The 12,505-nt window shown below is 31.8% G+C and overlaps 2 protein-coding genes across 2 annotated transcripts; both read left to right on the top strand.

Annotated features, from left to right (window-relative positions):
- Window positions 1-7,441: 7,441 nt before the first annotated feature.
- Window positions 7,442-8,664, top strand: LOC108487487 (homeobox-leucine zipper protein ATHB-12-like). The gene is made up of 2 exons (XM_017791844.2): window positions 7,442-8,028; window positions 8,120-8,664. The coding sequence occupies exons 1-2, from the start codon at window positions 7,681-7,683 to the stop codon at window positions 8,477-8,479; spliced, it is 708 nt and encodes a 235-aa protein (XP_017647333.1). The 5' UTR covers window positions 7,442-7,680; the 3' UTR covers window positions 8,480-8,664.
- Window positions 8,665-9,471: 807 nt separating this feature from the next.
- On the top strand, window positions 9,472-10,896 carry LOC108482031 (cytochrome b5-like). The gene is made up of 4 exons (XM_017785143.2): window positions 9,472-9,622; window positions 9,721-9,815; window positions 10,248-10,314; window positions 10,429-10,896. Exons 2-4 carry the CDS (start codon window positions 9,729-9,731, stop codon window positions 10,689-10,691), a joined length of 417 nt encoding a protein of 138 aa, XP_017640632.1. The 5' UTR covers window positions 9,472-9,622; window positions 9,721-9,728; the 3' UTR covers window positions 10,692-10,896.
- Window positions 10,897-12,505: the final 1,609 nt, after the last annotated feature.

The following is a 12,505-nucleotide window of genomic DNA, read 5'->3' as shown; positions in this document are numbered from 1 at the left end:
CCATTCTGATCAACTATCAACCCACATTTGCATAGCCTCTATTGCAAGAATGCTGCAGCATCGAGCATCAAATAGGTGAGCTTCAAGACTAACTTTTCTTCTTTTGCACCAAACTACATCAAAATGACAAAAATATGTAAAATTAGCATGTAAATAAGTAAGATTACAAATTTAACTTTAATTTTGTCCTACTTAAAAATTTTGTAATAAAAATACAAAATTTTCTATCAAAATACTCAGAATTTGCTTGAATTACTAGTCAGAAAGTGTTGTAAAACGCTATATAATTTAGAGTTATTAGTCTTGCCAAAAACGATACGGTTGTTATGATATCATTTCTGACTTCTTTGATGTCTATGAAGTATAAGGGTCAAGGAAACGTGAGGGAGTATATTATAGAGATGTTACATATTGCTTCAAGACTTATGGCACTTAAGATCAAGCTTTCTAAGGAATTGCTTGTTCTTATGATTTTGGTATCACTTCCTGCATAGTTTAACCAATTTAAAATTAATTACAACTGTTAAAAGCATAAATGGATTCTAAATAAGCTTATTTCTTATTGTGTATAAGAGGAAGAAAGTTTGAAACATGAGAAGTTTGAATATACTCATTTAGCCAATGCTTTTAAAGACAACAACTTACATTTTGAATAGAGTACCTACTAAAACAGCTGCAAAAACACCTTATGAGCTTTGGACAAGTCAAAAGCCTAGAGCCAATGCTTTTAAAGACAACAACTTACATTTTGAATAGAGTACCTACTAAAACAGCTGCAAAAACACCTTATGAGCTTTGGACAAGTCAAAAGCCTAGCCTAAAGCACTTCCACATTTGGGGATGTACAGCTGAGACAAGGCCTTATAGGCCAGATCAAAATAAATTAGACTCCAAAATAGTGAACGACTACTTTATTGGTTATTTTGAACGATCTAGGGGCCATAAGTTTTATGATTCCACAATTAAGAATATTTTGAGACAAAAAGTGCAACATTTTTTTTAGAGAGAAATAAGGTTAGAGACATTACTTTTAAAGATAGTCTTTCCCTCATTTGGCACATTTTATGTTGATACCTTCAACCATATTGGGTTCTCAATCTTTGTTAATGTGCTACAAGAAAATCTTGCATCAGTTCTAGTCACTCCTGCCAATGTGGCTGATCAAGCATAGTACCCGGATAGTGGAGCAACGACACACATAACCAATCACCCTACCAAGTTTATTGAATGTAGTTTGTATATTGGGTTAGGTACATTTACTGTAGGTAGTGGTCATCGTGTTGCAATTTCTCATATTGTTTCATCATTTTTGTGCATTTGCTGTGGTGAATATTATTGTATGATCTATTGTTTGTTCCTGATATACAAAAAAAATTGTTGTTTATTTCAAAATTTGCTAAAGATAACAAAGTTTATTTTGAATTCTATCCTCATTATTGCTATGTAAAGGATTTGGAGGCTCACAAGATTCTACTCCAATGCACTAAGTTAGGTGGGTTGTACAAGTTTTTGCCAGCAACACCTATACATGCTTTCAACATTACACATGAAGCCACTAATGCTGCTGAGTCTTTTCAGAAGTCTGATTTAGATTTTTAATTAACTCGCTGACATCAACGACTTGATCATTCCTCCTCTGCTGTTGTTGATCAGATTCTAAAATCTTGTAATATTAGAATTCCCAAAACTAAGTCATTTTGATTGTGTTATGCTTGTGAAATAGGAAAAAGCCATAAGCTATCATTTTCTTCTTTTACAATAGTGTATTTTGCTCTCTAGAGCTTGTTGTTGTTGATTTGTGGGGGCCAGCCTCCTGTTATTCTTCTGGTTATATCAATATTACATATAATTTGTAGACACTTTCTCTCAACATACATAGATTTATTTTCTTAAAAACAAATCAGATGCATTTCAAGCTTTCTTTTCGTTCAAGAATTCTGTTGAGTTATAATTAGGTGTCAAGCTTAAGTAGTTACAAATAGACAATGAAGGTGAATTTAGAAGCTTTACTCTCTATCTCAAGCAGAATGGTGTTACTCATAGGCTCTCATGTCCTCACATATCTTAGCAGAATAGATTGGTCAAATGACATCAACAGTAGGTTGTGGAAGTTCTTCTGGTTTTACCCACTCAAGCATCACTATAATTTTCCTATTGCGCTGATGCTTTTCATTTTGCAATACACTTAATGAATCTTTTGCCTACAAAGGTCTTGAATGACATATCTTCAGTTGAAAGGTCATTTTGTATTCCACCTAATTACAAGCTACTCAAGGTTTTTGTGTGTTTGTTTTATCCGTTGCTTCGACCTTGTAATAGGCATAAGCTGTAGTATTGATCCTCTTCATGTGTTTTTTTAGGCTATGCTTCTAGTCACAAAGGGTATAAATGTATTGATCGTGTTGGTCGTGATTATATTTCTCGGCATGTTTAATTTGACGAAAGCGTGTTTCCATTTGCCAAAGCTTCATTCTCAAATGCTACTCCAATTAGATCTATTACTGCCAGACCAGTCAAAACACTACCATTGTTTATGTCTTCTCCTTCTCTGAATCCACAACCAAATTAGCATGCATTGTCATCCACTGCTATTACTTCTGAATCTTCTACTTCTCACACACCTATCTCTACTACTAATTCTGCTCAGTTCGTAGTCAGTATCTCCTCTAGATCATCTGTTGGTCCTACTATCAGTGTATCTTATAGAGTTACTACTACGGTTTCTGCTACTGCATCTTCTAGTACATCTATGAAGCAACAACATGGTTTTATGCTTAGTAACACACATCCAATGATCACCAGGAGCAAAGTTGGCATCTACAAGCCAAAGGTTTACACTGCTGCAGTAACCTTAGTTGAGGCAACTAATATACATGAAGCTATGGTCGATCCATCTTGGTAGTTTACTGTTCATGATGAGCTTCAGGCTTTGTCCAAAAATAATACATGGACCTTGGTAGTACCACCTTATGGTTGACTTCTTGTTGGATACAAGTGGATTTTCAAAGTTCAAAAGAATTAGGATGGTAGTGTAGCTTACAACAAGGCACGTCTTGTGGCACAAGGGTTCTCTCAAGCTATAGGACTAGATTACCATTAGACCTTTAGCCCTATGGTTAAAGCAAACAATACTACCATTAGCAGTGTCACAATGATAGAAATTAGGACTGGTTGATGTTAACAATGCATTCCTAAATGGTGATCTAACTGAAGAGGTGTACATGACATAACTTCCTAGATTTGAATTTTTTTTTATGCAAATGATACTTTTCTGGGCTGCAAACTAAACAAGGTACTATATGGTCTTAAACAAGTCACGAGCTTGGTTTGAAAAGCTGAGAGATTTTCTGGTTCAAAAGGAACAATTTTAGCCTTCTCGTGCAGATCCATTATTGTTCTTTAAGAAAACTACAGTTGGATGTGTCATTTTGCTTGTATATGTCAATGACATAATCTTCACAAATGATTTAGACTTAGAAATTGATCAAGTAATACAGTGTCTTGATAATCAGTTTTCTTTAAAAGGACTTAAGGGATCTTAGTTATTTTTTTGTACTTGAAGTCTTTCGCAAGGGTGATTATATACATATTTCCCAGTACAAGTATGCTCGAGAGCTATTGGATCGAGAAAGTATGGAAAATGTTAAGCCTGTTAGCACTCCTATGGTGAGTTCACTTACTTTGACTTCTCTGGTTGGCACTCCGCTTGATGATGGTACAAAGTACAAGTAGATTGTTGGAGTATTATAGTACTTGTGTCTCACCCGACTAGATATTGCCTTTGTTGTCAATAAGGTGGGCTAATACATGCATCAACTACATGACATTCACCGGAGTGTTGTTAAACGTTTTATGATATACTTGAGGGACACTTGACCATGGAATAGTTTTTTAGCCTTCAAGGGTTGCATTGACCGGATTTTCTGATGCTAATTGGGCAAGCTGTCTTGAATATCGTAAGTCCATATTAGGTTACTATGTGTATCTTAGAGATAATCTCATTGGCTGGACATATAAGAAACAAAGTGTAGTGTCACGATCCACTATAGAAGCAAAATATAGAAGCTTGGCAAATGCACCTTCTGAAGTAACTTAGTTTCATTCTCTACTTGATGAAGTTGGGATAAAACTTTCTGGACCTCCAGTTGTCTTGTGTGACAATTTCAGCACAGTGTCATTGGCTGTCAACCCAATGTTACATGCTTGAGTGAAACATGTGGAACTTAACCTGCATTTCATTCGGGACAAGGTGTTGAGTGGAAACATGGAGATGAACTATGTTCCTGGTAAAGATCAAATAGTAGAATACTCATCAAGCCATTGACTATAAGGAGTTTTGCTTAATGTCGTGATAAACTCAATATGATTTCACTTATTATTTTTCGCGCTTCTGCAGGGGAAATCTCAGCATATGTTAACAAAAACTATTAACAGAAGCAACTAAATAACTACTATTAGTTAGCCTCAACCAATTTCTAGCTATGAATTAGTTATAGTCTTCTTGTATAAATAAACAAGTCTTGTATCTCAAAAGAATGCTTTAATTCAAGATTTCATTAATTTCTTATTAGACTTTTAATAAATATATGTTGTATATGAGGTATGCCTTTAACATGCAACAACATTACTACCACATGATTGGTTTAAGAGTTGCATAATAATTTATGTCATATATTGCTTTAATATTTCGCCATAATGCTTGAATTGTTTGAGATAGTTTTAGTTATGAGTGAACTAAATTGGTTTCAGTTTGATCTATTTAGTTGTCTTGATTTCTAAAGAGTTCACGGGGATGATAGGCTTTTACGTTTGCATATATAATTTGCTTATGCATTGACTTTCTTTCTTTCTTTTTTTTAATGAAGTGTTTTACCATTTCTAGATATACATGCTTAATACTAATTAATATTTAAAAGGAAAAGTGTTATATTTATTTATATAAATTTTTTATTTTTTATTACAGTTTATAATATACTTATCAAACCCTCAACCTGTTTGTAGAGTCTAAAAATTCTATTAACGGTATATTCAATAATTTTTAAAATAAAATAATAAACTTATTAAAGGATATATAGGTCATTTGAATATTTTAATATATTTTGATTTAACTTTTTCTTTTAAAAAATTTATTAAAGAGTATATTTGTCATTCAACATTTTTCTTATGCTATTGTTAGACCTACTTTCTTAAACCAAATACATTAATATTATTATCATATTCATTCTATTCCATCCAATCAAACTATTATTATATTCATTTTATTCTATTACAACTCTATTCTATCTTGAGACAATAACTATTTCATTAGAGGCAAACCACTGTCATTGATGATATGGTTTGCTCTGTTTTAGGCTTTGGCTTCGAATAAGGCCTCTGCTCTCTAGTGTCAATAATCCATTAATATCAATATCTACTAAGCTCAGGGGTCTTGAGATCTAGGCTTAAGGACCCTTCTTGTTTTTCCTTTTTTTTTTTTTTTACCTTGTTGGAATGTTTTTTTTTCTTCCTTTTGCTAGTTATGTAAAGGGTCTAATGATTTCCTTTTGTACTAAAAAAAATTAGCCAACTTTCATGATGCAGTTTGATCCATGACTTCTAGCTCATGTTTTTCAAATGGCCTAAAAACAAACATGGCTAAATTTGGGACATCTGTAATATTCCAATAGGTAAGAGGATGGACCTTGGTTTCGCACACACATGCCACGACGGTGCCGATATCCATTATCCGGTATACTGCCACAGCCACAAATGTAAATGTTTATTCAAAAACTGACATGGACAATAGTTATCCACCTATCCTCGGATGCACTAATCATTTTGATTTGAACAAGCAACTTACTTTAACGCACGCAAAAAAAAGCTAACTTTGATTGGACCTGTTTGTATCATCCCCTCCCCACTCATTTCCTGCCATGTTGCCCCGTTAGCAGCCTTTGTTGCAACTTTAATCTTGCTATTGTGACAATATGTGCTGTCTTCCTCCAGTAAGTTTAACTCCATTCACGGTTCAACATCCTCTCTTTAACCCTAATTTTGATATTAACCCCAACGCAGAGATATATGATATATACAAAATAAAGAAGTTAAGTGTGTTACCACTCATACAAAACTCTCGTTTCTTCCCTCTTTGTTTTGTTTAGTCTTAGAATATTTAATTGACATTATACCCTCATTGAATAGAGTGTTGCTTTTTCCAAAGCAAGTTGAATTTTGATAAGGGTTCATTAGAAGTGTTGATTTAAGAATATAATAAACAAGGAATTGGAGGCTCAGTCACACAATCTTCAACGTCCAATTGTGGAGAGATACGACTATTTGAGACAATATAATTTGCAAATCAAAATCTTGATGAAAGGGTCAAGCAAATACAAAATAAATAAACAAATATAATAAAATACATTAGCAACATTCCCCAAATCACACACATGAGATATGATTATGACCTATACCAATGGGGTACATAAAGTCTTTTGTCTCATTGGCTTAGCTTCATTAGAATAGTCAAAAGTAATCTTTGTAGATAATATTGATTTTACTTATTAAAAATGTTTGTTATATTATTTTTATAAATTTGAAAAATAAATATATATATTATTATTTATAGATTTCACATGTCATTGTTGATATTTATTTGAATTAAAATTAAATTAAAAGAATATATATGTTGCAGTTGGTACTTTGAATTCTTCTTTACCAATTAAGACATAAAATAATAATGGTTCTTCGGAAAAGGAAAAATAAAAAATTATGGTTGCATGCCACGTGGGAAGCAAGCAGACAGGGTCGTAGGAAGAAGCAAAGTATGAGAGACACCTGTACTTTGAAAACAAATAAACTACGATATTAAACAAGATTGGGGCACGTGTCCTCATTTCAAATCAACTTTTTCAAAGTTGAACCACTAACTTCAAATAAAATGACTACGTAAGAGATTTAAGCCAAGTGGCAAGTGTCCATTGGTTGACGTGTGACAGGTGAAAGATACTTGTCTCAAGCATCTGTTCATACTGGGCAAGAATAATAGTGGGAAAAACTGCTATATCAAAATGAATAAGGTTTTCGAGATTAATGTGGAGATTCAAAAATTATATATATATATATATATAAGTACGGGGCTTATATTTTTGGGGGTACTAAAACAACTTGCTTTTACTCTTGAGACACCCCTGAATGTTTTTTACCAAAGACATAATCGGAGATGGAATTCGATATTAATTAACCGGTGGAACATGATTCATGTGTCTGATACTTTATAATTAAAAACAAGTCTAGATTCAGACATTATAATTTTTTAATATTAATATTTGAACGATGACATTATGGAATCAGAGATCTGTAAAACGACAAGATCATGATGTTAAATTACTAAACATGATTAAATTATGATAATAAATAATAATTAAGCTAGCCATAATGGCTAAGAAAAAGGACGGCTAGGACTCTTGATGCCGACCTCTAAGCCTTAATTTTATTTTTCATAGCTAAGGGGTAATCAAATAAAGATTCGAATGGTAATGTTTCAAGGGCAGATAAAAGGGTTATAAATACACGCACTTGGGTTGCAGATGAGCTTTATAACTACTATATAAGCATATTCAGAAGCACACAAGTCCAAATTTGTTCCCTTTTGTTGAACACTGCTTTGTACTACTTAAAAGCTTGTAAAGAGTGATCCTAGAAATGATTTTTGATGGGGGAGATAATTATACGCAGGAGATGATGTCGGTGACTGGAATTTCAACAACCAAAACGAAGAACAATAACAAGAGGAGGTTCAGCGATGAACAAATCAAATCGTTGGAATTGATGTTCGAGTCCGAAACCAGGCTTGAGCCTGGGAAGAAGTTGGAGGTGGCTAAAGAGTTGGGGTTGCACCCAAGACAGGTTGCAATCTGGTTCCAGAACAAGAGGGCTCGGTGGAAATCGAAGCAGCTTGAACAAGATTACAGCATCCTACAAGCCAATTATAACATTCTAGCTTCCAAGCTCGAAAGTTTAAAGAAAGAAAAGCAGGGCTTGGTGATTCAGGTACTACTTTCACTTTTGCATTTGCATACAAAAAAAACAATGAAAAGATTATAACATGTTAGATGTTTTTAAATCATATATAATATAACAGTTGCAGAAGCTGAACCATTTGCTTAAGAAGCCAGAAGAGGAAGGCCAGTGTTGCGAACAAGTGACATCAATGAACAGCATTGACGGAGAGTCAGATCAGGGGGAGGGTGTCAAGTCTGATTCTGAAGGGCAGCTCAGTTTATCAATGGAAAGATCGGAACACGCACTTGGAGGGGTCTCGGATGATGATAGTGGCATAAAGATAGACTGTTTTGGACTGGAAGAAAAGCTTAACTTTATAAGCATGGCGGAACCAGCTGATGGTTCTTTGACATCTTCAGAAGAGTGGCAGAGCTTTGACTCTGATGATCTCTTTGATCGCTACAGTAGTGGTTATGAGTGGTGGGACTTTTGGTCTTGAACAAATGGAATAACAAAAAAAGTATGGAGGAAAATGTATGAAAATAATCTTCCTTGTATAAACAACCAAGAGGAAATATAAGAGAGAATTGAACGAGGCATATATATATATATATTTACCGTCTACTAGCTCTTGTAAATCTTCAAAAATGGAAAATTCATTGAGTTGGTATTAATTCTGAAAAATATGATCAAACCAATAAAAATTAGTTTTTTCTTCTTTTTTGTTTAATTACTTTCTAAATTTTATATTAGAAACAGATGCGATTGTTTATTCATTTTAAGAAAGAAATTGTAAAAGAGAAGTGGCGGAGGAAAAGATCAAGTGCTCCACAAAAAGATCCACATGAGTGTAGGAGCACCTGGCCAGCGACTGATTGGTCAGACCACTGCCAAGTAAGATAAAACTGCGATTCTCCCACACGTTTTATTACAACCCTGGCCTCAAATACAGGTGCTCAGGGCCGGATTTGTGACTTATTTTATATTTGTAGTCCTACCTTTAAATTTTTTCTAAATTTATCTATATTTAAAAATATTTAATTTAAATCTTTTAAATTCATTCATATATTATTTTAATATTTAATATTTTATACTTTTTATTTGTTAAAAATTTTAACATTATTTTAATATTTATATTAAAGTAGTATTATATATTTAGTATAAATTTATTTTTAATGTGTTTTACCTTACTTAATATACAAAAATAACATAATATAAAATATATAAACTTAAAATGAATTAGACTAGGCTAAGCGCGAGCTTTGAATGTTCAAACTTGAGTTCAACTCATAATTTAAGTGAACTTAATTTTTTTACCGAAATTTTCTTTTGAGTCTAATATTTTTGCCAAAATCTTCTTAAATTTTAAACTAGTCTTCGAGCAGATAACCCAACTCATAGATAAATCTAACTTTAAATTATTTTTAGACCATTGATCTAATTGGTTTAGTGTATTCAAAATTTTAAAAAATTAAAAAATCTAATTCAACCTTATTTTTGGTCTGATTTAATTTTTCCATTCCAAATCATAGATTAACTGATTCAAAAAATCTCTTTAAATCTATATTCCCACCTCCCGATCCAACCCGCTGGTCTAGTTCAAACTCACCGATTTTCACTCCTTTGACTTCCTCTTTAACATGTAAGAAAATCCCTCTCTATTTATTAATTTATTCCCCAATTAGTTTCTCATAATCCCTCCCATTGCTCTCTCAACTTCTGGGTTTTTCTTTTCTGTAGTTGAAGAAATGGATTGTGGGGAAAAGGTTTTTGTTTTTGAAGAACTGGCAAAGCGCAAGGAAAGGGATGATCGTTGGCTTTTGATATCTGGAAAGGTTGGTTTTCAGGTTTTCCCCTCTTCTTTTGTTGTTGATTTATATTTTATAGCTTAATTCTAGAATTTGAAAGGCTATATTGAATTGAATGTTCTGTGTATGACAAATGAAATTATTAGATTCTCCCTTCCGATTTGAACTTTTACAAAGTATTTCCATATATGCATATCCACGATATCCAATGATTACTGGTACTATTCAAATTAGTAGAAATTTAATTCATCTTGTAAACCTGTGCTGGACGGGACAAGATTTTATCTTTGATTAAAAATGATGCTGAATCCTGTATCTGTCGAATTGCTGACATTTTCGGTGAAATCAAATTTGGGTTTTTGCTTATAAGTCCACATTAGATAATTCCATCTGAATACTACAATGAAGCCTTGTTTCATGTTCATTTAAACCTATTTTCTTTTCATCCTAATATATCAGGTGTATGATGTAACCCAATTCTTGGAGGATCATCCTGGAGGAGATGAAGTCTTGCTAGCCGCTAGTGGTAAGATGATTGTATTATTATCTGCCAATAATTAACCGGCGGATCGTATTTCTTTATCCCGGCTTGATTCATCTTTATTCATGTTGGTACCACTATGAACTACTTGTTACGCAGGAAAAGATGCGACACAGGATTTCGAAGATGTTGGTCACAGTGATGATGCAAGGAACATGATGAAAAAATACTACATTGGTGAGGTGGACAGCACCACGGTTCCTCCTCCAAACAAGATCAAACCACAGACGTATTCAGTGACCCAAAAAGATGACGAACCCGGCTTTCTGTTTAAGATATTACAGTTCTTGGTACCCCTCCTGATCTTAGGTTTGGCATTTGGTTTCCAGCTCTTGGGCAAAAAGGAAAAAACTGAAGCTTAGATTTTCTACTTTTCCGACATTACGGTTGCTTATAAATAAGCTTGGTGAAAGCTGTCTTTGTTGTTGTTGTAATATTCAATGAAGATCTACTATTGGTTGCTAAAAATAATGGCTTAGCAATCTCTTGCTATTATTCCGGACTTATGCTGTCAAATTTCTGTTGTTAATAATAAATCAAACATGAAAATACCGCATTTTCAAATAATTATAATATTTCTTTTAGAAATATTAATTAATTTGTAATAAGTATAAAGTTGCAATAATTACACATTTAATAATTATTATAATTTAATTTACCATTACTAGATAAAAAAGTTCAATCAAAAATAAAAATAGTAATTTTTACAAATTATTATAGTCAATTTTTTAATGTTAAGAAAATAAAAATAAAAATAAAAATCAAATAGTAAAAAGTGAAGATTATGTTGAAAATAGTACAAATATTTATTATTAAAGAATTATTGATCTACAAAAATCAATATTTTAATATGGTATTTGAATTGTTAATATATTTTAATTAGATTTAACAATAAAAACAATGAATTAAAAATATATTATTTAAAAATTAATTAAAATTAAATACATAAAATCACATGTAATGCGTGTGCCATTAGAAATTAATAAACATAAGAATATGAGTTTAGAAAAACTTTTAAATTAATTATATACTAAATTGACATTCTAATAAAAATTTATTAGTATTATTATGTAATAATAAAAGTGATATTAATTAAATATGATAATATATTATGTGAAATCAATTAATTTGATTATATGTTTTAAACGTTTATAATATATTATTAATTAATAAAATTTTAAATTTATAAAATCATGAAATATAACTGGATAAATTAAAATAAAATAAAGTTGTTACATCAAACTTATTCGATAATATGTTTTGATATAACAAATTAAAATGTTTTAAATAAAATTAACAAAATTGTATCTTCAAACGCAGTCTAAGAAATATAATTTTGAAACTACTACTTTGAACTCTTAGAAAAACTTTTTGAATCAACATTTAATCAAGTTGAAATGGTTTCAATCAAGTTAGAATTTTTCAATTAAAAATTAAATTGTTTTAAAACAAGTCAATATAACTCTAGACCAAGAAGTATCAATAGTTTCTAAAACATCGATACCCTCCAAAAAATCGGTACCAATTTGACATTCTATTTCTCAAAGATTTTAGCTAAGTATTGACCTAATCTCGATATTTTTCATATAGTATTGATAAAAGTTCACTGGTATCGATATTTCTAGCTCTAATGGTCACTGAAATCTGCATTAATTGCTAAAAAGATCAATACCTTGTTAGCAAGTATCGATACTCGTGATTGCCGGTGAATTAAATCCACTTGTTATTTCATCCCCAACGGTTCTATTCATTTTTCCAACAACCATAACAGTTGGAAATCAATTAGGGAGTATAAATATTAGCTTCCAAATGTCCTACAACAACTAAAGAAATTATCAAGCTTAAAGATCAATCAAAACAACCTTGTGCTTATAATTCTCAACAATTTTCTTTAAACACACTTGTGAGCTTTCATTGTATTCATTTAGCTCAAGTGTTTCTCTTTATAATTGAGTTTAATTTGCAAGCATTTTGATCTTGTAAGGGTTTGTTCTTAGTTTGCTTATTTGTTTTTCTCTTTGAGAGGGTTTTTGTTAAACCAAACTTTATTTGATAAAATATTTTGATATAACAAATTAAAGTGTTTTTGAATAAAAGTTAAAATTGAATAAAATTAACAAAATGATTTTTCAATTTGAAGTCTAAGAGATAAATTTTGAATATTGACTTTGAACTC

This window comes from Gossypium arboreum, chromosome 7 (genome assembly GCF_025698485.1).
Source record: "Gossypium arboreum isolate Shixiya-1 chromosome 7, ASM2569848v2, whole genome shotgun sequence".
Classification (NCBI taxonomy): domain Eukaryota; kingdom Viridiplantae; phylum Streptophyta; class Magnoliopsida; order Malvales; family Malvaceae; genus Gossypium; species Gossypium arboreum.
The sequence above is the reverse complement of the archived record's forward strand: the minus strand, read 5'-3'. Positions and strand labels throughout refer to the sequence as shown.

Bases quoted from the DNA above. Each gene is read 5' to 3' on its own strand.
- LOC108487487 (XM_017791844.2), top strand. From the start codon at position 7,681: ATGATTTTTGATGGGGGAGATAATTATACGCAGGAGATGATGTCGGTG. The intron at 8,029-8,119 runs GTACTACTTTCA...ATAATATAACAG, and splicing joins AGCAGGGCTTGGTGATTCAG to TTGCAGAAGCTGAACCATTT.
- LOC108482031 (XM_017785143.2), top strand. From the start codon at position 9,729: ATGGATTGTGGGGAAAAGGTTTTTGTTTTTGAAGAACTGGCAAAGCGC. The intron at 9,816-10,247 runs GTTGGTTTTCAG...CTAATATATCAG, and splicing joins GGCTTTTGATATCTGGAAAG to GTGTATGATGTAACCCAATT. The intron at 10,315-10,428 runs GTAAGATGATTG...CTTGTTACGCAG, and splicing joins AGTCTTGCTAGCCGCTAGTG to GAAAAGATGCGACACAGGAT.